The sequence below is a fragment of the Pseudochaenichthys georgianus genome, chromosome 19, assembly GCF_902827115.2.
Source record: "Pseudochaenichthys georgianus chromosome 19, fPseGeo1.2, whole genome shotgun sequence".
Classification (NCBI taxonomy): domain Eukaryota; kingdom Metazoa; phylum Chordata; class Actinopteri; order Perciformes; family Channichthyidae; genus Pseudochaenichthys; species Pseudochaenichthys georgianus.
The window spans coordinates 4,987,511-5,014,120 of NC_047521.1; the positions used below are offsets into that span (position 1 = coordinate 4,987,511).

Genomic DNA, 26,610 nt, shown 5'->3' on the forward strand with positions numbered 1-26,610 from the left:
GCAATACTGCGTTGGTCACATTTTGTAATATGCAAGCCAGCATGCTTTTCTGGCTATTCTGACCCACACTCCTTTGCATAGTAGATACATAAGCACGAGGGTCAAAGTTCAAGGTGCCATGTTTCTAAGAAGTAGAATATCCTAACTGCATGCATGCGGTAGACATTGGGACGCCTTTGGAAGGGCAGCTGTAGTATTAAAAGTCAAAAGAATGAGATTTGGAACGCACCTTAATCTTAGCTACTTGAACAAAGTTTTTTATAATGTTGTACACATAATCAAGAAATTATATTTGAAAGTTTCAACTCCAGTGAAATGCAATCCCGTCTGCTCTGGGGTTCTTCTCCTTCTTCCTGCCACAATTATATTACATGACATTATATATAAATTAGCATTTCAAACTTTGATCTAAAGCGCCTTAATGGCTTTCAACCATGAAGATACAACTCAGCAACAATCCTCCAAGTCCATTTGCTTCACAAACAAACCATAGTAAGTGCTGGAGCAGAATGTACCTTCATCCTTTAAGTACTACAACTACTTATCTTTATTGCCTTTGCTTTGCTTCCATAAAGTGGCATAACATTGCAATTCAGAAGTAAACAAGTACCTACAAATGTAACTTAAGTAAATGTTCATATTGGGAACTAGTTCTATGGTTGGAGCTAGTTCATCACATGTTTGCTTGAAATCTCTGCTACTGGCTGATAGTTCATCTGCGAACCAGACGCTGAGTACTCTCCATGGACTGTTTTTTAACATAAAGTGCATGATATCAATATTTCATTCTGATCAAGTGAAACACAAGGCACAATTCAAGATGGATATAGTATAGTAGTATATAGTTTGCTTTTATATAGCCGTAGGAGAAGCTAACAATAACAATGATGCTGATATAAGGAAGTACACACAGTGGGACTGAATGGCATGCATTGTTTCACACGTGGAGGTACATTGAATGCAGCATGGGAACAATGGACTCTACCGAGAGGTCATAACAGAATGTACACGTGTAAGACCATAAATAATATGACAGGGATTGATTTGATGAAAATCTTAAATTTGAAAGTGCCACACACACATATGATCAGCCTGGAGCCTTAAGGGTCTGGGGCCCTTGCCTACTTTGCCCAGCTTGTGATACATCTTGAGTCAAGCACATAACACTTATGTACCACCTCCACACAACCCTTCACTTCACATGATTCCATTTCTCTCACTGCATCTGCTCGTTCAGCACTGAGTCTTTGGCCCCTGCAGCCAGCACAGCGAAGAGGAAGGAGGGGAAGAGGGAGCGGAGGTAGAGGGCCACCCGGGGGATGGGGTGGGCCAGCACCACATCCTTCCTCTTCCTGTTTACCGTGTGCATTATTTCATTGGCCAGCACCGAGGGGCTCACACCGTGGACCAAGTGGCTGCGGATGACTGTGGAAGAACACATACCGTTAGAGGTGTCTACAATAAAGGGATATTCTGAAAATGTACAAATAGTCATTTTATTTATATTTCTAGTTTTCCTTTTTAATAACTCTGAACACGTTGTGCACGTTATACTTCCACATGACCTCATTGCACTTACATTTTAATCAATAACAGCTACTGCTTTGCACACGTGTATAGTATCTAATGATTACTTTAGTGGTAAATTGGTCTATTATAGAGTATTTTTAACCGCTCCTGTATATTTAATATTTAGTTATTCTAGATATTTTATAGATATACGGTGTACCCTTGTGGATATGTATAATTATCTTTTTTTCTGTTTTCTGTGCTTGTTGAACAAAACAATTTCAATATCGCACTACATTTGAATGAAAAACAAACGACTGCACACCTGTATAATGTATGGTATCAGAGCGTATGGTATATGGCAGGGGTGTCAAACTCAAGGCCCGGGGGCCAAATCCGGCCCGTGACTTCATTTCATGCGGCCCCACAAGAACTTGCAAATAATATAATATGTTTATTATACGTTTACATGCCGATTTACAGGAGCACGTTGCCCATAAACTACATGTCCCACAAGTGCATCTCTCATTTGACTTTTTTCTTAGAATTTGAAAAATGTTCTTCAAAATGTTGCTTTTTTTTGGATTTGACTTTTCTTTTAAAATAATTTTGTGACATGCGCACTGAAGAGACTTGCACTTATTTGCCCTAGACTTCTGCTTTCAGACGTAGTTAATTATGAAGTTATTACCCTATCAGATAATAATCCAATGCAGAGGCAATAATGTAATATAATACATTATTGTATATATATCAAATATTTATATATGTATTTTTATATAGTCTTAAAGTTACAACCGGCCCTCTGAGTGCAACCATAATGCCAATGTGGCCCGTGTTGAAATTGAGTTTGACACCCCCATGGGAGCCTGCCTGCAGACCTCCACTCTCAGGACAGTTCCGGTGCAGGACCTCCATTCTCAGGACACCTCCACTGTCAGTACAGGAAGTGACGATTCTGACGCGTTTTTTTCCCGCCCACCGATGGACTCGTTTGATGGAAGTTTTCAAATAACAATGGAGACTCATCACGGAGGTGATGAGTCCGCCCACCGTGCACTTTGGGTCGGCCTTGGTCAAGCCCTTTTGACCCCCCCCCAGCCTGGTTCTCGTAAAAGTTTTTCACTCAAATGACACCATGGAGGAATGTAACGGGAGTTGACAGGGGACTCTGCCCTCCTCACGAGTGCCTATTTTCGGACACTTTTTTCACTTTCCCCCGGTTTTATTATTATTTTGGCTATTTCACCCGGTTTCTACCGGGGACATGCCCCCCCCCCCCCACACTCATCCATATATTAACGGATTTTGACAATGTTGTTGCATTTTTCTCCTCTCCTCTCACTGATCGAATGGCATACGCGACCCACTGTCGGAGGGCCTCCGCGCCGGCCGATATGAAGCGTGACCAAGACGCACCGTCCAGGGGTCCCACGGGTCCCGCAGCGGGGTGGAGGTTCCCAGCTGGAACCTCCCCACCTCTGCCGCGGTGCACCCGGCACACACGGTTGTTTCTCGAACCTTCCACTGTTGTCTAGCGGGTGTAACTAAAATACAAGATGTCGTATTTATATATATATAAATAAATATATATATATATATATATATATATAGAGATAATAAGTGTCACGATCCGATTTTATTTTGTATTTGCGTGCATTTCCTGTTTGGAAAGTGGCACTGTACCATAGACTGACTGTATACTGATAGTGGTGATTTTATTTTGGAATTCTTAGCGTGCACTTCCTGTACTGACAGTGGAGGTGTCCTGAGAGTGGAGGTCTGCACCGGAAACTGTCCTGAGAGTGGAGGTCTGCAGGCAGACCCCTCTCGACACCCCTGGTATATGGTATGTTTGTATTCTTTTTTAGTAGGTCTATTACGGTGCATATCTTATTTTGTTTAATCATATATTTTGTTTTTGAATTTATAGATATTGTATAGTATATCCTTGTACTGTTCAGATGTGTATATTTACTGTTTATTTTTGTATTGTATTATATTTGTGTGCAATGGCTTGTTAACATGCTGCTATAACAACATACTTTCCTTGTTACATTGTACTTTGTATATTGTATCTACAGTATCCTAAGTTTACTTTTTTAAAGCAGTAGGTCGGTCTAGTTTAATTTATTCTGTATATTCTATATAGAATGTTCCAAAGAGATTCGATATTCTACTGTTGATGTGTATTTTCTAATCGTCTTATACCTCAAGTGCAATGCCTTGTTAACATTCTGTGTAATAAAACAATTTCCCAATTTGGGATCCATAAAGTTGAACCAATGTAATCTAAAAGACCTCACACCTTCATATCCCATTATCTACATCACCTCTGATAACGCGTAAATCATTACCCTGTGAGTCTCTTCCATTCCGGTTCTTTTACTCACATGCAGCCACAGCGTTTGTGTTGGGGGCGGGCCCCTCCTCAGGCGGGGGCTCTGAGGCGGTGATGAAGGTGTGGCTGATGGTGCTCACTTCTATCCCATACTCCTTCACTTCAGCCCGCAGGCAGTCAAAGAAGGCCTGCACCGCATGCTTAGATGCAGCATCTGAGAGGCCACACACACACACACACACACACACACACACACACACACACACACACACACACACACACACACACACACACACACACACACACACACACACACACACACACACACACACACACACACACACACACACACAGAGGTGTGTCACAGTTGTAAAGAAGTTCATTCCACACGTTGCAGACAACATTGAACTGTTTTCTGCGACAGGAAGACTTCTGTTGCGTCATATTGAAAACACATACATGTAATAGGTAATAGTTATTTAAGTTGTTTATTAATATAACTTATGAGGATTTGTACATTAATACTTTGCTATATGTGTGTATTGTTCATTTTGATGTTGGTTGTGTTCACGTGTTTGTCACATGTTTGAAATTAAACTCGGGATGAACAAAGAAATGTAAACACCTAAAACGCATTACGTTTCCACAGCACTACAAACACATCTTCTCCAATGACCTGTCGAGTCAACACCTCTCAGAACAGTTGAAACAGAACAATTAAAAAAAAGTTCTGATAACCCTCCTGTTGTCTTCGGGTCAAATCTGATCGATTTACTACTTTCATCAATCAGAACTTTTTTGTTTTACATTCAATTGCATTTAGGCTTCATGATATCCTTCACAGGAGACATTTGAACATATACAAGTGCTGATCACCACTTCCATTGAGTTTTGGATGATTTAGTCAACTTTGTGTTCCCGGTCAAAAATGACCGACATAAAGAAAAGGAATTAGTAACCATCCGGATCACATAAAACACACACACACACACACACACACACACACACACACACACACACACAGATCAATTTGACACATTTCCCGCTCTTATGTGCCCATCCCCCCACATGGATCACTTCTGGCACACGCAGTACATGTTCATTGTCTATTATTTGTACACTGTAAAATATTACCATGATTTCACAATATTTAGCTGTAATATTTTACAATAAATTACTGTTTTACCACTTTACAGTCTTTACCTGTAATGTTCACAATATAACACTGTAATTTAGAATTTCACAGTGAAATCAATACAGGCACAGTTCATTACTGTGAATGTACAGGATCAATGATTACCAGGATTTCACAACATGTTACTGTATTATTTCATCGTAAAATACTGTATTCAGACCATCCTCTGTGATAACACAACCAATGAAGTGATTTTCTTGCTTTTATCGCTCTTGCTTGGCTTTAAATACAAATGTCTTTCTTTGGTGCAGGTTTTACTTAAATTGAAAGGGGCACCGCTGCATGTGCCTTAAAATAAATGAGGCAACATATACATCTATGTAACATTTAAATTGTTGTCTTGGCTTATTGTTTTCAGGTGCATCCTGGGCCTTAACCCTGAGACGGGCTCGAAAGTCAAAAAGAGGCATGGCAATTTAAACCCCCATGTCAGCACATTCTTCAGAATTTTTTTGACTTTGAGTGGATGTCTGTGTAGACAAGTGCTCCCCTCCTTGTTTTCTGTCTCCCTGGCTCCGCCTCTGCCCAGGTGCACCTGGTCTGCCCCTGGCTCCGCCTCTGCCCAGGTGTTCCAAATTCCACTCAGCCGTGTGTATATATAAAGAGAAGCTGGAGGAGAAGGATGTCTCACCTATCCTAATGCCGGAGACACTGTCCTTAGAATACCTCTTTGCCATATTTTTGCAGATGTGTTTATTTTTAGCCTGGAGGACCTGGTAGTCCAGTTTTTGCGGCTTTATTTTGTTTCCCATAGGGTTTATATTTGATTTTTGGTTAGGCGGGGGAGTTCTGGGTCCTACGGCCCGTGGTGTGGCTGGCTCGGGTTCCCTCCTTCTGTTTGTTCCTTTTGGCCAGTCCTCCAGACCTCTTTTTGTTTCCCATTTCGCTTGTGTGAGCAAACGGCTGATTATCAATACATGCTCGTTACCAAGTACCGGTTATTGTGTGTATTCTTTCATGTTGTGGGTCTCAGTACAAGCCACTACCGCGGATTAGAGGTTGGGGCCGTAACAACATTTCCAAAACACTGTAAAATGTACTTTGCACTTCAATGGAGTAATAAAAAGTTAAAATGGGCATTTTCTTTGTTGATTGAGCTGATTGAATTATGGTACAATCCCAGTCAAATTTACAATATATTATCGTATTATTTAGATTTGTATATCTACAGTAAATTACTGGCTACTCCTGCAGTACTTTCACAGTACACATTGTACATTCACAGAAAATTACTGGCTACTCCTGCAGTACTTTCACAATAGAAATGTAAAAGTACAGGCCCTTGTTGTAATTAATGTACAACATTAATGTCATATTAATGTAATTCCCCAGTAACATACTGTAATATCACAGTAAATGAAGCTGTGAAGTTACAGTATACAGTTGTACCTTTACAACAATGCATTGTAATATCATTGATGTGAAATTACAATACATTGCTGTGAAGACATTCACAGTAAATTGCTGTGAACCTTACTGTGAAAGTCATGCAACAAGTTGCCAGGTAATTATTGTGAATTCACGGTGGATATTTTTACAGTGTATATTTACTGCAGTTTTTCATGTATACCAGTAGTCTGATCCAATATGTACAGTTTGAAAGGGTGTTAAATGAAATGTGGTGATGATTAATGGTTTTTGTGTTAATGTTATAGCAGTTAAAACAGGACCGGTCAAATCTGATGCGAACACCAAAGTAAGGGGAAAACGAAGACAATAGGACGGTTAAAACAATGGCTAGCAGCATAATTGTAAGAGGAACATGTGAAAATATTATTTTCACGATTTAAGCAACGACAACAAAAACGTTCAGAACATGTTTAGCAATCATGGACGAGGAGGGAATTCTCTTGTAACAGATTTGTTTGTGATGCATAAGGTTCAAATACTTGAATGTAAGGAATGTGGAGCACGGGATGCAACCACACACATATTCTGGAAATACCCAACAACTATAAAGATTTTGAAATTGGCGTACGTTATGCAAAAGACACAAGGGAAAAAGGATCTTTTATTTTATTATTAATTTAATAATGTTAAAGCTGTAAGAAATCAATCAAAAGTAAATGGTGGAAGATGGAACATACTACTCAACAGCAATGGACAGAGACTTTAAGCCTATATCATGGACACACTGACGAAAATGGGAGAAATGGTCATTATTCAGTCATTAAACCAGCGATATAGAATTCTATTACGACAAAGGTCTTAGTAGAAGAAAATGTTAAAACAAACAAACTTATGAGAATGCAACTCCAAACTGCATTTTTTTTGTATCATTTGTGTTTGTATAAATAGCAGTATAATATGTTGTGTGCGTGTACATGTACATGTACAAGTGTGTGTGACATGTAATGATTGAAAACAATAAGAACTATAGGGGAAAAAATGGTTGATTAAAGTTATTTTGGAAACTCACATGAACTTCTGAATGGGACAGCCAGTCTTCCCTGGATACTGTTGACCAGCACGATGTGGCCGGATCTTCTCGAGATCATTGTTGGAATAATGCCTGCCACGTAATATGGACAGATTAGCAATGTAAAAAAAAGATCACTATGAAACCATATCATAGAAAAAGCAGTGGTGAAGGTTTTCTCAGGAAGGTCCAGCCCACCTTTAGCCAGAGTGCTGGGGCCGAAGTAGTTCATGTCCATGATGCTTCTGTCCATTTCCAGGGAGACACTTTGCACCGGAGCCTTCAGCTTCATGCTGCTGTTAGAGATCAACACATCCACGCAGCCGTAACAATCCACCACCTCTGACACCACGTCCTCCATGCTGTCCATGTCGCTGAAGTCCACGATCACCAGCTTTGGGGCGAACGTCTGGGGAGACACAGGGTTGTACTCTGTGTACAGTAATATGTTTTGTTTGTCTAGCATGTTCATATTATCACTGAATACAAAAGTTATACATTTTCTGTTTTCTTGCTTTAAGTCAAATGAGAAAATCAATACCATTCTTAAACGTCTTTTTTGTCCAGCTGTTTTTTCCCAAAATATCAAACTACCCTTTTGAAAAAGAAGGATCAAGTCATATTATTGATTATCTAATGGTTTGAATGTATTCAGGGTCTCTTAGTTTGTTGTGTGGATATACAATATTATACTTATCAGTCTTGAATTACCTTGTTTTTGTTCAGATTTCGACACAATCTTCAAATTCATCACTTGTTCTCATTACAAAAACATATGGAAGTTTCCCGTTATATCAAATAGCAGCTTGTCTTGGCACGTTTCTTAATTCAGGGCACCCTGGTGGCTGTTTCTGATATGACATCCGCCTGGGGAACTCGGTCTACTTCAACAATAATAGACCTCAAATTACTCGAAACGATCATTTCTTTCTAAAGTTAACAAGGCGCATTGTTAATATTTATTAAGACACACGTTACTTCGATGAAGTCATGTGTTGTTCTCATAAGAAATATGTCATCTTTGGGTAGTAATAACAAGACAACAATGCTATCATATATACCAGGGGTGTCAAACTCAAGGCCCCGGGGCCAAATCCGGCCCGCGACTTCATTTGATGTGGCCCGCAAGAGCTTGCAAAGAATATAATACGTTTATTATACGGTTACATGCCACTTTACAGAAGCAGGTTGCCCATAAACTACATGTCCCACGATGCATCTCGTTTTGTGACATGGCACTGAAGAGACTTGCAATTATTTGCCCTGGACTTCTGCTTTCAGACGTAGTTAATTACTAAGTTATTACCCTATCCGATAATAATCCAATTCAGAGGCAATAATGTCATATAATACATTATTTTATATATATTATATATTTGTATATGTATATTTATATAGTTACCACTGGCCCTTTGAGTGCAACCATAATGCTAATATGGCCCCGCGATTAAATTGAGTTTGACACCCCTGATATATACCATTATATAATACAAGAAAGGTCCAACATCAAGCTACACCTCCAGTCAGTGATAATGCACACATCTGCCCTGTCCTGTGTGTAGGGGACAGGACAGCATGCTGTCAGAGAGGATATCCTGCTGTTGTGTTGACACAAGGTGGAAGTGGTGATGTGGGAGGTGGCTACGCACAGAGGACTATCACAAAACAAGGACAGAGCCTGTTACTCCTGCTTTCAAAAGATATTGGTGCCTTTTGTTCATTCTTTATGACTATTTAAGGTTTTTGTTGCTTTATGTATTTGGTCTTCAGACAATTTGTCATTGTACTGCCAATATTTCCAGTGTACACTAACAGAGAGGACATAGTAGTGTTTACTGCGGCAGCCAATGCATTTAGTTTCTAAGCTGCCATAAGATGACTCACCACCACAAGACAAGTACTGGTTTTAGTTTGGAGGACCAAGTTTATGATGCTTCATATAAATATGAAGACCAGCATGCACATTTCCATTTCCTCACCTGGCTGGGGTCGGAGTCGTTGGTCAGCTGGTCATACAGAGACTCCAGTTCATCCCAGGTATTCCCACACAGGATCAGTCTGGCACCCCCCCTTGTGGAAGAGATGGGCACACTCTGAGTGGAAAGAAAAGAACTAGTGAATAACGTAACCTTGTAAAGGGTTAATAGGAGATTTGTTTTGTATACGCTTTTTTGTTAACTTGATAAGAGATCGATAAGAAGATGATATGCTAAAAAAGGCTTCAGCCAGCTACTGAATAGCTTATGTAGAAAAAAGGAACTGCTTACTTGGCTCTGAATATGGCCTCCAGCTGCTCTAAAGTTACACTTAATAATACATCTTGTAAAGGAGAGTTAAGTGTCAGTAAGAGTTTGTATATCCTTTTATGCTTAAAAATAACTTAGATTGGATTGAAATTAAAACAGTGGGCTTAGTTTAGCATTAAGTCTGGGTGTAGGCCCAAGCAGGAAACAGCTAGCCTCTGTCCAAAGAGGAAAAAGAAAAGCACACTTATTCAAATCTTGTATCATGTGTTTAAAATGTACAAAAAACGAATTATTTGACGTTTGGAAAGAGCTAGCTTGGTTATTCACCTGTGCTTTCTGTCTTACGCTAAGCTAACAGCCATCTTGCTATTGCATGATATTTAACGTAGGCCTACAGATATGTCAGACTGGTATTGATAGAGACTCACAGAAAAACAGCCAAAGAGGGTATTTCCTGAAAGAGAAAACGATTGAGTCTATAGCCACTTGTATTCATAACACAATATTCCTGAAAGTGAATAGTTCCTAAACTCCCAAGGATAAGTGTAGTGCATTTTCATGGAATCTGACTTTTACACTTCTTGCTGACAGACAGGGTAAACCAAAACATTTATGGCAATATAAGTAAGTTGAAATGTACCAGTTCCCAGCCCGGACACAGCATCAGTGATCACCACCACTTTGTTTCGCACTATGGACTGGGACATGAAGTGTATGACCTCTTTGTAGATGTAGTACACCCCTGCTGCCACGACGATCAGCAGGGGCAACACCACCACGGAGGGCAGGGCCATGTTCTGTAGGGGAGAGGACACGGGATCAGTTCTGGGAACAGCTACAGACATACTGACCTGCTGTATCAGGAGAGACATCAGTCTGAGCTCACAGGACACATGGGATCAGGCTAAGAGGTCTCCTAAGGAGTGGCTTGTTTGTGGTGTAAACAGACTACAGTGTCAATAACAGAAAAGTGCATGCCCAACACAGCTCAGTTACCTGCATGCTAAAAAGAGATCCTCTAGAATATGTTCTTCATTTATAACTCCTCTTTTGTACGTGGAATCAATTCAACAAAGTAAACCAATACATGTTTCTGCTTCAGCAAATGAGTAAGCTTGTGATGCTTTGTTATCAAACAGGGTGATACAATCTATTGTGTATATTACAGTCTACAAAGATATGATGGTTATCTGTGTAAGATATTCTACATTGGCAAGAAAGTGAATATACAAATGACAAGCTATTTCTATAAAGTGGACATTAAATAAAACGCTATATGATAAATGACTTCAGACTGCCCGAGTCATTTGTCCTGTCCATATATCTTAAGATACTTACAGACATGTATCAGATCTAGATTCTACTGATTGTGTACATTTTGAGAAATATCTCTCTTTTTTTGCTGAAAGTCAAAAGAGAACATCAATACCATTCGAACTGTAATCATGTCCCAAAATGTCAAATTAACCCAAAAAGAACTAACAGATTAACTCATATTATGGATTATTTTATGGTTTAATCTCGTGGTTTGTTTTGCAGCTTCACAATATTATAATTGCCAGTGTTTCATTAAACCTGTTTGGATATCACAAATGAGCTTTGTGCAGTAATACATGTAGCCATTAGTTAAAAAGAAAATGTACTTTCCTGTCAGTAATTTGTCCTTCCCATAAATCTAAAGATACTAACAGATACATATCAGATTTGTATTCCTTCCATATCTATATTTGCTTGGCTCTGACACACGTTATTTTGTTCTTCGAGGCTACAGAGTGGCCTACAAAGTAATAATGTACTTTTGGTGGCAGACACTGACCGTGTAAATTGAGTTTGAGAACAGCTAAAAATATATTGTTGCTCTCTGCCGCCAAATAATTCCTTGCACTGTGACACCTCCCGGATATTGTCATATGATACCCCAAGAGGGGGCAACTGAGGAGGCTCACATTCATAAGGAAGGGATGACCTTAGTTGCCCTTAGTTGTTAGTGGACATTAGTTGTTACTTGTGAAAACACGTTAAAATAACCTTTAATCCACTTAAAACTGGTATTTATGATGGCTCCAGGACCCACGTTCCACCTCAGCCTGCTCTTTGAGCTGGCACATGATTGGATCCCACTGGATTAGTCAGTTTGTGAGTGCAAATCTACAGCAACCACGCAACAGACACACACCTGTAATCTGTGTTATTCTTGGTTCACTTACATCATGAACAGGGTGCTAATCCTTCAGAAGGACTGGCTGTTGTTTTTCCGGATTTAGTTGAGTTACAGACGTCCCTGTCCCTCTAATGTCCCTCGTCCATTCACACCGCTGTGTTCCCCTGTCCGTCTGTCCGTCCTGCTACTGTCCACTGGAACCTACTGCTTATAATAGCCTCTGCTGCAGTCAGCCATTAATACACAGACGTGTGTGGGAGCTGAGGCATGTCCCCTTGTTGCCAGCATGTAGGGATGGACGACAAGTGATAGTCTGAGTTGATTTAAGGGGCAAGTGTTTGCATATTAATGTTGTTTAAGTATACTTTCCAACCCATACATGATTTGTTAAGGCCCCTTTGTTAGGTTAGAATACAGCTTTTATACTGCATTTATTCTAATTCATTACATATTTATAGAAAAAGGAAGTGCTGTACTTTGCAATTTTGAGGTACTTTTCTTGGATATTCCAATATTGCTGTATCATACACAAGCACATTTAAGAGTTAGATATAGCACTTTTTTACAAATTAAACTACCAATACATAATATACAATGCCTTGTTTTACATGCTGCTGCAACGAAAACAAATCCCAATGTGGGATCAATAAAGTGTATCTTATCTTTATTTATCTTATAAAGGTGTCAAGATGAACTCTAACCTCAACTAAATACAACATTAAAAACCTAATCACAACACCCCATAAATAATCCAGTAATGGGAAGATTAAGAATTGACATACAAAATATATTATTAACTTTGCATTATCATACAATTAAATACAAACTTGTTCATAAAATAGTGCACAGTAACACCTCCTTGACACATGATACAATATAGACATACAAGTATTAAATACCTGCAGTTTTTATGATGATCAGCCAATGTATACTTGTAAAATAGCATACTTTACGCACATTAAGCTTCTAATAGTAGTTAATTACGCTTTGAATTAATCCCTTTTTCTTGTAATGTAGTATACTTATTTAATGTAGCCTAATTTTACTTTGAAAAAATGTTGTAATTTGTTGAGTATTTGAGCTACATTACTGTTATGTTTGTTTTACCTACATTGGGGAGCAGGCTATATTTATATTGTAATCTAATGCAGGTTATTTATAACAGACGGTTAAGCATTATTGTTAAAACACTCTGTAACTGTAGTCTCGCTGTGGGCGGCAACAGCGCGCAGTTCTCGCGAGACTCCACAACAGAATTCCATGAGCTTGTGTGTGTTCTCCCCCCTCGCTCTCCTTTGGTAAAGAAGAAAAATAAACCTATTGCTGCTAACAAGGCTAGTAATGGAACAAACCCTTAAATACCGCTTTAGCCCTCTGTGACTGGCCGGGAGGTGCTTCCCCTGCAAGCAGCGTCTCCACCTGGAAGAAAAGCTCTGGAACACTCTGGACTTACGGACCGTCGCCTCTTTAAAAGTCAAGTTAAATACGCCAGCCAGGAGAGGTTTTCATTAGCCGATCTGCAAGTTAGCTGACTGGGCTAGCCGTGGATGAACTTCGCATGGAGTGACTGCTGGGAGAGTACCCTTCTGTCTGACTGCAAGCTTTCTTTTATCCTTCACATGGGAGTCTGTTGTTGGCGCTATCGCCTCGGAGCTTGAAGGCGAGAACTGTGCAATTGCTGTATGTGTGGCGTAAGCAATCACGTTATTGATTTGGAGACCCACTGGCAAGCTAACAGGATATTAGCCACCTATCTCCGCTTTGTGGTTGCAGGCCATGGACTGAGAAGCACCCATCACTGGCTGAGTGATGAGAAGGCTGGCTTGATGGCAGGCGGTGGTTATTTATTGGGAAGCAGTAATTGGATAAACAAACAAAAGAAGCGTTTGATTTGAACCCTGGACAATTCCTGTTGTGCTTTCAAAATGCATCGGAGTGCTGGAGCTCTTCCTACGTTGGGATAGAAGAGACGCACACGAAAACAGCGGCACTAAAATACACAAAAGAGAAATTGTCCCATAAAGTTCAAATAAGAGGTGAAATATAATGTCTACCGCAAAAGAAAACCCCTGTAGGAAATTCCAGGCGAACTTCTTCAACAAAAGTAAATGTCAGAACTGCTTCAAACCACGGGAGTTACATCTGTTGACGGACCAGGACCTGACCCAGGTGAGCAGACCGTCACAATATTAATCATTATCATCACTGGGGGACAATCTTCAGATTCTTTACTTGAATAAAAGTACGAATATCACACTGTAAAAATACAAAAGTTCAAGTAAAATTATTACATCAAGAATCACACTTAAGGAAAAGCATTTAAGTATGATTAGGAACATGTACTTAACGTTTTAGGAGTAATTTTGCAAACAAATATAACCCATATTTTAAAAGCAAAAGCAGCAAATCTTCATATTTTAAGATCATAACTGTTGAATATTTTTAGAAAAAGAAAGAATTTCTAACAATTAATTTGTCTGTTAACCCACTCATTGTTTTAATTATCTAAATATAATGTTGGATTGTTTATCTATACCAACTAATCACATTTCAAAAGTCTTTCCTAAGTATTGTGTGTGGATATATGAATGTATAAAGTAAATTAATCTGTAGAATAATAATTGTAGTGGAGTATAAAGTACAACATTTGCCTCTAAAATGTAGTGGAGTAAAAGTATCAAGTAGTACATCAAATGTGTACTTAACTTGTGTAAATGTAATTGGTTACTTTCCACCAATGATTATTTTACCCTTGCTTTATCATTTAAAGCCCCTCCTTGGCTGCCATAGACATAATGATTTTTAAAGGACTGTTGTTGCTGCTAAACTGGAAGTAAAAAAATTATAATAATTTGCTGGTAACTATGCAACCAGCTTGACAATCTAATACACATGTAGACTGAAGCTTGAAAACACCTTTATTTCTTTCGTATCGATTATTATTTGTACATTTAAAAGGACCACCATCACCGTTACTAAGTTACTTAGAAAAGTTCATGGTATCCAAACGCATTTCTTTATATGGTAAAAATCAATCTTAAAGTAGGCTAGTTGAAAGATAACATTGAGCTATGGTGTAGAGACAGTAAGGTGAAACCCTTTATGGTTTCTTAACATGTATATTTCCATTTGTGGTGAAAGTGAATGTGATTGACCCTCAGCTGTTGTTTATCTCCAGTTGTTTGTTTTGAGTGTGTACCCCATGCAGACCGGTGACCAATATGTGGAAGCTAATAGGGATCTGATTGAAGAACAACAAATATAAGTTGAGCAAAGATCAAGCCCCATTCATCGGGGGGAAACTGGAGACCCTATCATACGCATGTTTTCAGAGTCCCTGTTTCTTTGCATCAAATCATAAGTGTAGTCTCTGTTGTATCCTGTAATTGATCCCAGACACGAGACCCAGATGGGACCTTGAACACGGCTCAAGAGCCAAACGGCAACGTCAGCATCCTCCTTTCCTCTGAGAAGAGGATGTGTGTGGGGGAGCACACTTCATTTCTTTTTTTCAAGGTGCATGTTGCTTGCTGCACTGGGTGTATTGCAGGTTAACCCTTCCTATATGAGACTCCTGAGTCGGGATAGTCGGCTTATGGTTAGTTACATCACTTCCTAATCTTGCTGCGACCTGGCCCACACTCTCTTCCACAGCCAGGAACCAGATAGGCTTACCCCCCTGGCCTTCTACATAGATATTCCACGGGTCCTTGCTCGTCAGTGTTGTCGCAGTCGCCAAGAGGCAGTTCAAAATGTCGTCCGTCTGTCAGCGGTCCAAAGAGCACGCAGGGAGTTCAGTTGCACCAGCAGGTTTTGTAAGGATTCTGTCTGGACCGTCCTGGAACCAGTTACGGCTGTGCACCAGGCCATTGCCGGGCCAAAGCTGCATTATGGAACGCCACATGAACAGTGTGAAACTTCTGAGCCTTGTTCAACGGGCCCATGCTAAGGGTTAGGCTTTGTAAAGTGTTCCCAGTGTTCAGAAACTGATACAGGCTGACTTAGAGGAGATACACTCAATAACCCGGTGGATAGAAGGCTTCTGTAAAGCTGCATAATGTCGCTAAAACACCATGAATAGGTGATTTGGCTAAGTACATTTGAGCACTAGATTAAATACAAGTTTGAAGCTGCTGCTGTCCTAGCACTCTAAATGTTTTAAGCGTAATTACTTGATGGATTTCTCTTTCCTGTCTTTGTATCCTCTTGGTTGCCTGCACTTATAGGTCACTTTTGATTATAAAAACCGTCAGCCAACTAATGGCATGCTCGCTGGAGCCTTCAAACAGATAGCCCATTTGGAAAAGTTATGAAATGTAATAGAGCCGAATGTCAGAAGGATGGTATCGTCTATAAACAAACTCTTGGTTCAACACTGCTAGAATAAAAGATGGTCTGGGGGAGTATGTCCCCACCGTCTCATACATTCTTTGAAGAAAATGATCACGCTATTCTGCAGAGGTGGTGGGAGGCTGGGTAGTGATGGAGGATGCAGGCAGGTTTTAGGTTTACATGTATGTGGGATGTGATGGAATCTCAAGGAGTGGATCAGGAGACACGAGTAGAAAAAGGAATTTGAGGGTTGGGAAATCAGTCGAGTTCCAAAGTGGCTGCTGCTCAACATCCCACCATGTGAGGTTATAAGGATACACAGCACACATTACTGTATAGCTTTAATTACAAGTACCATATGTTCCGACAGTTACTGACTGCGGTCGGTTCTTAGCTGTTTTCATTACTCAAACATAGCTGGCTTCAGGCCAAATAGACTATATATATGACTCTGCCCCAGACTGATACAGTGTTTCTGTAAGGGCCTTTGTATTTAGGATCACTGTTGTGATAATGCAATGACTTTCACATGGGTCCCCTGTCACAGCCAGATGCATTTGTTTTTGACACCCACTTCCTGGTCAGCTACAATGGCCCCCGTGCTAGAATGAACATGCTAAACTATGACCATGATTACACTAATGAAAATACATAAAAAACAGATCGTCCTATTAACACTTTTTACTTACGGTACATTTAACTGGAAATAGATACTGGATAGCTTTAGATATTGCTGTCAATGCTCCCTCATTTTATATGTCACTAATATCATCAGACAACACTAGTTGTGAATGTCATGTTTATGCGCTCAGGTGCTGCCAAGCACAGTAACGGCCCGTCCACACTACAGCTTCAAAAATAGCTTGGAGCTGGGCGTGTCTGAAGCTTGGGGATTTTATTCGAGCAACGCGACCAACAACCAATCACATGAATCTCCCGCCCCCGACATACAAAGCAAAAACCCCCGGGGATTTTATGCGAGCAATATATATATATATATAAACTCCCCAAACAGGCGAACACCTACCAGTTTCACCCACTGTCTCTGCCACCTCCCTCCATGACTGGTTCTTCCGGTTTGTATCCCGGTAGGTGAAGAGGGTCTGGTCATACAAAACCGGGTGATTTGCTACGGCGATAATTAGTTTCTCCTCCATCTTTTTTTGAAATATAGAAATGAACGGCAGGATATCTCTCCCAGCTTAGACGTGGTTTGATTGGCTAGGGCTTGAGCTGTCAGATTTTCAGAAACGGGATTTGATTGGCTGGCGCTGGCTACTCCGGAGACGGACCGCTATGCTACCCACAATTCAGTTCGGCGAAAAGCGAGCCACCGTGACGTCACCCCATTGAAAGTGAATGGGCAGACGCGTTGAAAACCGCTTTTGAAGCTGTCGAAGCTGTAGTGTGGACGGGCCGTAACAGCGCTGGATGGAGCTCTGCCAAGGAATTACCTTTATCTTTTATTGACATTAATGTCACAATAAATTATTTTGCAGATGTCTGGCAGCAGATATGTCAATGAGCATACCTGTAGATAGGGATGCTCCTGATAGCCCATCAGTATCGTCTCATGCAGCTCACTGATCCAGTAATGAGTGACCAAACAGTGAAGGATAAACATATTTATAACTAGTTTAGCTTGTTCCAGAGGTAGATAAAATACCTAAGTGTGTTAGGTCTAACTCTTAGTGTGTGTTGCTCCGCTCACCGGTCCGTCACAGCGGGTGGAGCACCGATCGATCGGCAGAGAGCAGTGTTTCCGCCAGACCAGGTCTGAGAGGGCGTCCACCCCAAGAGCGGGGGGGGGGGGGGGTGTTGTTTTGAATTTTTACTTGAGCCGTCCCTTATAGATACTGTCTTTTTACGTTAGTGAGTTGATCATTTGGCTCGGCTCTCTTATGGTGCGTTTCCACTGCAGGCCTCGCTCGGTTTGGTTAGGCCTTATTAGACCCGGCTCACTTTAATGCTGCGCTTTCATTACAGTGTAGGAACTGGGGTAGTTACAATAGTAACGCAGTGTAGGCGGAGCCGTGACGTCATCTTCAATGAGAGCCCCAGAAAAACAACACAGCCGTTAGCTCTTAGCACTCAGAGCTCACAGCTCTTCATATCTGTTCAGAAACTAGACAAAAGTTAAACAAGTACAAACCACAGACTGTCTGTGTCATGGCTAATACAGTCGCTGGTTTATTTATGTCTGTATAGGACGTTGTTGTGAGTGTGGACGGTCGGAGCATATATAACGATAGCTTAGCCAAGCTCCATTTAGGAAACACGCATTTTAAAAGAGTTTTTCGCCTGCCGTCTGTCTGCAGACTTGTCAAAGCATTAATTCATGGTTTTTACCAACCGGTATCAGTATATTGTTACTTCGGCATCATTTTGAAACGTGTATTACAATTAAATCACGGTCAAATATGTTCATCTTGTTGTAGTTGTAGCCCCCTTGCCAGCGATTCTCTCTCTAGTACCTCATTCACACCAACGCAACTCCGGTTCAAGCTCCGTGCTAGAGCTTTTCAGGTTCAGAACCTGAAAAGCCGGCTCTTTTCACACTGCCCAGAGTCCGACTGGTGCTGCATCATTGCGTCATCATTTGCGTCATGACGTAACCGTTTGCGTGCCTGCTTCATAAAGCCAAACCGCGTGGAAACCCCTCACAGCTAACACCGACAACAACAACAATGGCCGATTGTGCTCCAGCTTCCTCTGTACCTCTTCGGAAGACCAGATTCCCAGTAGGTAGCTGGTCTCTTCAGTGGACCACTGCTGCTTGTTACATTTCTCCATCGTTGTGTACAAACTGGATAAAACGCCGGCTTTTTGTTGTTGTTCAGGAGTTGATCCCGCCCTTGCCCCCGCCTCGACGTAAGCGTGACGTAAGCGTGACGTATGTGTTGCTTTTGCTCTGGCCGGACCATTTGTTGGTGCTAAGAGGCTGCTCCGCTGCGGTGTGAACAGGAAAAGCCGGTGCTTTTCAAGCTCCAGCTCCGAACCGGCCCTGAAACACCGTTGGTGTGAATGAGGTGTAGTTTAGCATACTCCGCCCGACTCAGCCTGGTTGTTCCTGGCCCTAGAACCAAGATTTTATGGGGCCAGAAAAACTGTGAATTAGGACCCGCTAGCCGGTACTAGGCCAAGTGGAAACGCAACAAAAAACGGGCCCCGCACGGCTGGGCACGCTTAAAGCGAGCTACCCGCTGCAGTGGAAACGCGCCATTAAAGCGCCGGCTGTTTCGGCTCCCAAACGGCTCCCAAACGGCTCTTCATGTTACCACAGTTTACCACGGAGCCTCAGTTTCGCCGCTGCGAGGCTTTGGTGCTCGCAGCTCACGCGCTTGCTCCACTAAAAACCCCCCACTCATCGCGTCCAAATCGCGCACGTTCCGTGTTGTCCTGTAGTAGGCACCTTCGATGTCGGGGAAACGATCTTCAATACTCCGAAAATAATCCCACCAGACTCCTTTGCCCCTCCAACAAGGGATGTCCTTGTCCTTTTTCCCTTTCGTAATTTCAAGCGATACAATCTCTCGATCTTCTCTCGAATTATTAATATTTTTTGGACGCCCTCGGCTCGAGTTCAGGGCGTCCCGAGCTGAATAGACACCCCCCTGGCGGAAACGCTGGCAGAGAGTGAGTATCGGCCGATATCGATCGGCGGCCGATCGATCGGAGCATCCCTACCTGTAGAGTGTGTGGCTAAAATGAAACAGTATATGTATATATATATATATATATATATACCAAAGCAGCAACACATGGCTCAATAAAGAATGTCGCAGCTTCAACATCTAAAAGAACAAAACTGTATTTGGATTGTAATTAGGGATGCACGTTATTGGTTTTTTGAAACCGATACCGATAACTTCCTGCTTCTCAAGACCGATACCGGTAACCGATAATAAAAAAAAAATTACGCCACTAATTAAGATTAACGCATGTGTATTTTTTTACCTTGGCCGCCCCGTAGTTTCAGAGCGCATCGAGTTTACAATACCATCTACAAGCTGATGCTGACAGCCCCGCTCCTGCTGCCCGCTTGTGGCAGACCACACTTCCACGCTCACCGGCAGGCACTGACTGGCCATCTGGAGGACCGGGAGGGTGTGTGTATGTGTGGTCCGAGCGAGCGAGAGAGAGACCTTACGTGCATTGTTGTTGTTGTTAGCATCTGGTGCTAGCTAGCTGCGCTAACGGATATAAGGAGTTGTTTAAATGAAAACAGAGGAGCGACATTTCGCCACAACTGCGCCGAGTACTTGACTTGATGCAGGAAGCCAGACAGTGGGACATTGTACGAAAAGTCAGCACACTCAGCAACATGATTTCAGCGTCCAGGCAGCTCCGGTTCGAGCATATGCCTTGAGTTGCACATAGCTCCAACGCGTGCGCAGACACACACACACACACACACACTGTATTGTATTATTGTCTTCGTACGCTTTTAACACACCATCGTAGCGATGGCGATGTTTCAGGTGACTGATCAGGTTCGAAGTATTAGGGAGCGCTGGATTTGTGAAGAACTCCCCTCTTCCTAAACCACTAATACCACAGTACTGGCAAAACGGGAGGAGCCGAGTGAAAAACAAGCGCCCCTCATCCCAATCCACCCACACCGCAGTATTTTTTTCTTTTTTTTTACCCAAAAAATATATTGTATATTATCGGGGCTATTAATACTTTTATCGGGTTTATCGGGATGACGTCATAATTCCTAATATCGGGCCGATAATTATTGGGCCGATAATTATCGTGCATCCCTAATTGTAATGCAATGCACCACACGGTTGGTAAATCAAACACATGCAAGTACCTTGTAGTGTGTGATGCAAATTGTGCCTATTGCCCTATTGTTGTAATTAGTCAGGGGGCCAATCCTGAAAAGTGCTTCCGTTAACACTTTTGCTGCCATGTTTGGGTAGAAGCTGTCAACATATTTTTTTGGTAAGAGGGGACCTATGTAAGATGTTCTAGGGTGGTTGACAAGTTAAAAAAATTATTTTGTGACTTTTAGAGGCCATTTGAGGCCAATTTTCAGATTGCCTGTTCGAAATGACATGCCCACAATAAATATAGAATATCTCCCCAATCACAAGGGCCATATAGATAATCCTGGTATCAAAAGAAAGGTGACAGCAGTGAGATGGCTGCAGAAGTGTCAGAATGTAAATGGATGTTACTGTGTCAGAGAGAATAGAGCTAGACCATTGAAAAAAAGTAAAAAATTAAATTTTCGCCTAAAAGAAAACATGTTTTTAGAGTGAATATCAGCTTGGAAACATGAGATAGTAGCCCAAAAAAAAATAAGGAATCATGATTCCAATGTATGCTAGGTACTTTTGCCAAGTTAGAGCACAGTAATTTCATACAGTGCAATACTACACAGGTTTGAATAATGTCAGAACAGTCTCATAATACACACATGCGCACAGAAGGATTCACACTTGTATTTCCAGATCCACACTTGTGTTTTTCAATGCACACACAAATGTATCCCGTTTCATATACATGTAAATAAAATCCAAATACAGAAAAAAGTTTTAGATGTGTATTTTTGATCCTCACATATTTGTTTTCCGTTTGAATCCCCTGAACCTGCAAACACAAACAGCTTTCTGTGCACGGATCGCTTTGCATTTGTGTGTGGGTTTTTTGAGACTCCCCTGACGGTCAGCCGATTCGTACTTGTAATTATTTCTATCTATAGCCAATCAGATGTCTCCTCAATTCTAAGCCAATCCCATAAGCGCGCCCCCACGAGGGTAGATTTCTTGCGTTCATGACGTAGCGCTTCATGTACGCATTTTGCGCAGTCCGGAGCTGACAGGTCCATGGAGCCTGCCTGCAGGCGCTAATCTCAGGACACCTTCACTCTCAGTACAGCGCCACTTTCCGAACAGGAAATGCACGCAAATACAAGCCTTTATATTATTAAGGTACAGCTCCACTTTCCAAACCATTGATGAATGCTTGTGTACACAAAACGGCAGGCAAAACCGTTTTAAATGTGTGTTTCTTGTATGGCGAATACAGCTGCTTTATTTATGTCTGTATGAAGTTGTTGTGAGTGTGGAGGGAGCAGCTACAGGTTAGCTTAGCCTAATCGATCAGTGCACTACGAAGCCAGTGCTAGACAGTGACCTGTTAATGGGGGGAGCCCCGCCGGTCATTATCGGCCGATATTCACTCTTAATAGTTTGATCGGTGCTCTCTATAAAGGCCGATCAGGAGAGCTGGATCTGATCGATATGGACATAAACGCGAGTGAAGTGTAACCGGACGCGAGAGAGATCAGATCAGCTGCTGAGTCTGATGGAGACACGCAGCTCTGCATAATCACCTGAAGCTCCGCCCTCTGTTTAGCGAGTTGACCGGACTGCGCAAAATGCGTATATGAAGTAATCTTACCCTCGTGGGGGCGCGCTCATGTGATTGGCTTAGAATGAAGGAGACATCTGATTGGCTATAGATAGACAAAATTACAAGTACGAATCGGCTGACTGTCAGGGGTGTCTCAAAAAACCCACACACGAATGCAAAGCGATAGAAAGCAGTTTGTGTTTGCAGGTTCAGAGGATTTAAACGGGAAACTAATATGTGAGGATCAAAAATAGATATGTAAAACTTTTTTCTGTATTTGGATTTTATTTACATGTATATGAAACGGAATACATTTGTGTGTGCATTGAAAAACACAAGTATGGATCCGGAAATACAAGTTTGAATCCTTCTGTGTGCATGTGTGTATTATGAGACTGTTCTGAGCCCATAGAAGTCTATATGATTCTCGAGGTGACCTTTCGTGCTAATGCTTTTTGACTTTTTAATGTTGTATTTTGACAATACACTTGGATACCATGATAAGACAACATATTTGTGTGGATTACTGAGGATCATCTTCCCAGTAATGGAACCATTGTATGTATACAAAATATTACATAAAACATTAAATAAAAACTAAAACAATAAAATGAATCCAGTGTTAGCGTCGGAAGGAACCAGAGCAACTCAGGGGTTAGGCATGTTCAAGCCAACAGGCGTGTTTCATTGGAAGAGGGAGGGAAATGTATAGACGAGGTATAGTCAAGGCAGTGTGGGGCACTAGAATCCGAGGACAGGCCAATGTTTGCTGGTTACAGACGGTGATCTGTACGCCCCTGCGCCCTCAGTACACGTGCTGATGTGGAGGGCTGAGCATCACACACTGAAGATCTCGTTGTTGATGTGCTTTCTTCTGGCGGCCGCACCACAACATCCAGATCAAGATCGGTTTCTTCACCGTTAGTCTCTTGAATGTCATTGGAGTTCATGCACCACGCTGCACGAGCACATCCACACGCCCCACTGCAATACAGTCCTCTTCTGCGACAGAGACACTGTCTGGTACTGCACTGACTTCCACTTTCCTTGCATCCACACACTGTCAGCTGTACGCATGTGGATTGTACAGGTTCGTTGGTAAGAAGCCTGGGGACCAGCATACCATTCATCATCTGCCAACCACAATTGATTGGTGAGGGCAGTTGTGGATGTGTCACTAGTAGGGGTGCAACAACTAATCGACATAATCGATTAAAATCGATTACCAAATTAGTTGCCAACTAATTCAGTCGTCGATTCGTTGGTGACGTCATCACGTGCGTTTTACGCGCCGTTAAGCTACAACGTTATTGGTACTGGAGACATTTAAAAAATATGTCATGTATTATTGATACAAAAACATTATATCGCAGTCTTAGTGTGGCCAACTAGTTTCTAATATGTAAAAAGACAAACAAATGCATCTGATGTATTTTCGATCAGACGAGATCTCTCCCTGGTCTGTGTGGGAGGGGGCGGGGCAGTTTACACACACGCGGCTGCTACATGCAGCAACACACTGCGGAGGTGGCGGAGAGAACGCCGCTCCGAGGTGGTTAAACTTTACCCATCTCGTTGCTCGTTGCCAAAAGTGCAATAAGAGTTTAGATGTAAGGGCGGTAACACGAGCAATTTGTCTCAACATTTATCAAAAGCGCACCACATTCAGACGGAGGAATGCACCGGGTTCCACTGTCTCTCTAGCAGCTCTGTAGCCCCGTCCACGAGTAACGTTTCCACGTCAGGTGTTCTGTATGCTAGCAGCAACACACGGAGCTAACTACATTATACGAACATGGGGTAATGATTTGAGGTAACTGAATTAGTTAGTTTGTTAAAGTTTCAGCTATTCTGTTTACAGTTCTGTTATCACATTATTTATTATTTGCTAAAACACTGTTGTTTCTTTTGATGTGAAATATTATTTATTTAATTTAAATGAAAAGCAATGTTCATTTTGTAAACAATTTGTTTAGTTAATTCAATAATATGCATTTTGTAATCAAGTATTCATCTTTATTGTCTTCATTGTTAGTTTCCACATGCCTAAAACAACCTCAAGCTAAATCTAAAAGTTGATGGCTAAATAAGAGCGTTTGAGAAATTGTGCAAGGCATAATAGTCCGAATAGTCGATTAATCGTTTCATTAATCGATAGATTAATCGACTATCAAATTAGTCGTTTGTTGCAGCCCTAGTCACTAGTGACTGTTTCCAAACCTTCGTTTGGTAGTGGGCCCTCTTGAGGTGCATTGACAATGCATCTTCTGTTGGTGGTAATGTATCAACATTGGCTTTAAGTTTTCGAAAGAGAGCGCAGCGAACTTCTTGTATCGAGTTGCTGGTTGACTTAAGGTCATAGAGCTTACATACAAACTGTTCTGCCAAGGATAGGGAAGTGGTACTTGGTACTTCATCCTCACCAAAGTTGTGGAGAAGATGCGGGTACTGATGGAACACTTTCCATGCTGTCCTTTTTCCAATTCCGGTCAACTGGCTCGTAGTATCACATCCAGTGATGGCATGAAAACAGACCATCGAGCATCTCATTTGGTAGTGTGATTTGATGGACTTTGCTGTAGCGTGGTTTCTTAGCTGTTCCTGCTTTCATCCAAACTTCTCGGCTTAGTTGGTTTGCAAATACAAGTAGTAGCAGCAACACATCTGTGTCTCGGCACTGAATGATGAGCCTCTGAAACCCTTTCATTGTTGCATCAGCTGCATGTAGTAGTATGCGTGTATCCGCTTCTTCATGTGTAGCTTGTAGGGGAGATACATCAATCCCAGCTGCTGACGTGACTTTTTCAGGATCCTCAAACCCTCCACTGATAACAATTTCCTCATCATAAAGCTGCACATGATTCTCAAGCTCAGTTGATAGGAAATGGGTAAGGTTGGCTTTGTTTTCATCCATTTCAATGAAGCTATTCCAGTTAGCAGGTAGCTTTACATCTCTACTCACAATTGTGCGAACCTTTCGCTGAGTAGTGCTGCGTTTTGTTCTTGTTCCACTCTTGGTGGAGTTTTGTTGGTACCGATCAAACACTATATCCACTCTGAAGACGTTCCCATGTAGATTAGATGCAACTCTCTGTGTGAACACATCTGCATATTCCCCGAAGGTTGATGCATTGTGAGGTTTTCCCATTGCTCTTACTAAGGCCATTCCATCAATGATGGTGCATGTTCTCATAACGGATGGACTGAGCTCTGTTTCCTTTGCACCAGCTTGTAGTATGGTGGCTAAGTCAGCTTTGTTTGTAGGCCTGAGCACTGAATCTGTTGTGGCAAGTGACAGGGGGACTGCACACAGTTCTTTTTGGAGAAGCTCATCCATGTTGACCTCTCTGCCACTCTCCATGGATACAATGATGCGGCGAAAAATATCCCTGTCAGGCTTCACACACTTGGATCTGAGTTGTTCAAGCTTGGGTTTTCTCTTGGTGAGACTGGCATAGAAGTCTGTGTTCGTTGTGCCCAGTAGTTTTTTCACCAACTCAGTGATAGTTTTTTTGCCAGACTCTGCAGCATGTGTAAGGTCATTCAGTATCTCTTCTGAGGCAACATCACCAGTTGTCAGGGACACTAAATCATACATATGCTCTTGTTGGAAGACGTTGTATCTCTGGAACTGATCAACAAGTTGAATGACATCGTGATTATCCCTCTTGATTCTTGATTGAAGGCAGTCTTTGTGCGTCTCCTCATCATCGTCGTCATCATGTGTCAGTCCAAACAGGGATCTGGTATCCTCTGCCAAGGATGCACGTTCATTGTAGGTGATGGACCAACGGTTTCTTGCTGGATCATTTCTAGTGATGCCTATCAATCCTCCAGCAACCTTTCCCGTTTTATTGATGTGTTCAAGGCGAAGGTCGAAAGGCACCTCGTTGAAGCTGTGTTTGGTCTCCTTGGCTACAAAATCACCATCTAGGAAGCCCTGGTAGACCTCTGGTGCTGTCTGTGCCAGCTGTTCCATGTCTGCTATGAACACAGCACCCCATCTTGTGTAATGGGTGTGATCATACGCAGCAAACCAAG

The 26,610-nt window shown here is 41.7% G+C and overlaps 1 protein-coding gene and 1 pseudogene across 1 annotated transcript; one reads left to right on the plus strand and one right to left on the minus strand.

The window, feature by feature from the left end:
• Positions 1 to 273: 273 nt before the first annotated feature.
• On the minus strand, positions 274 to 12,160 carry dhrs7cb (dehydrogenase/reductase (SDR family) member 7Cb). The gene is given in 8 exon segments (XM_034107548.2): positions 274 to 1,425; positions 3,903 to 4,064; positions 7,465 to 7,557; positions 7,663 to 7,873; positions 9,444 to 9,536; positions 9,538 to 9,557; positions 10,351 to 10,507; positions 11,918 to 12,160. Coding segments are annotated over 7 exon segments (942 nt in total). The 5' UTR covers positions 10,505 to 10,507; positions 11,918 to 12,160; the 3' UTR covers positions 274 to 1,216.
• A 936-nt stretch (positions 12,161 to 13,096) lies between these two features.
• Positions 13,097 to 26,610, plus strand: part of LOC117465153 (myosin phosphatase Rho-interacting protein-like) — a 36,361-nt pseudogene continuing 22,847 nt past the window's right edge.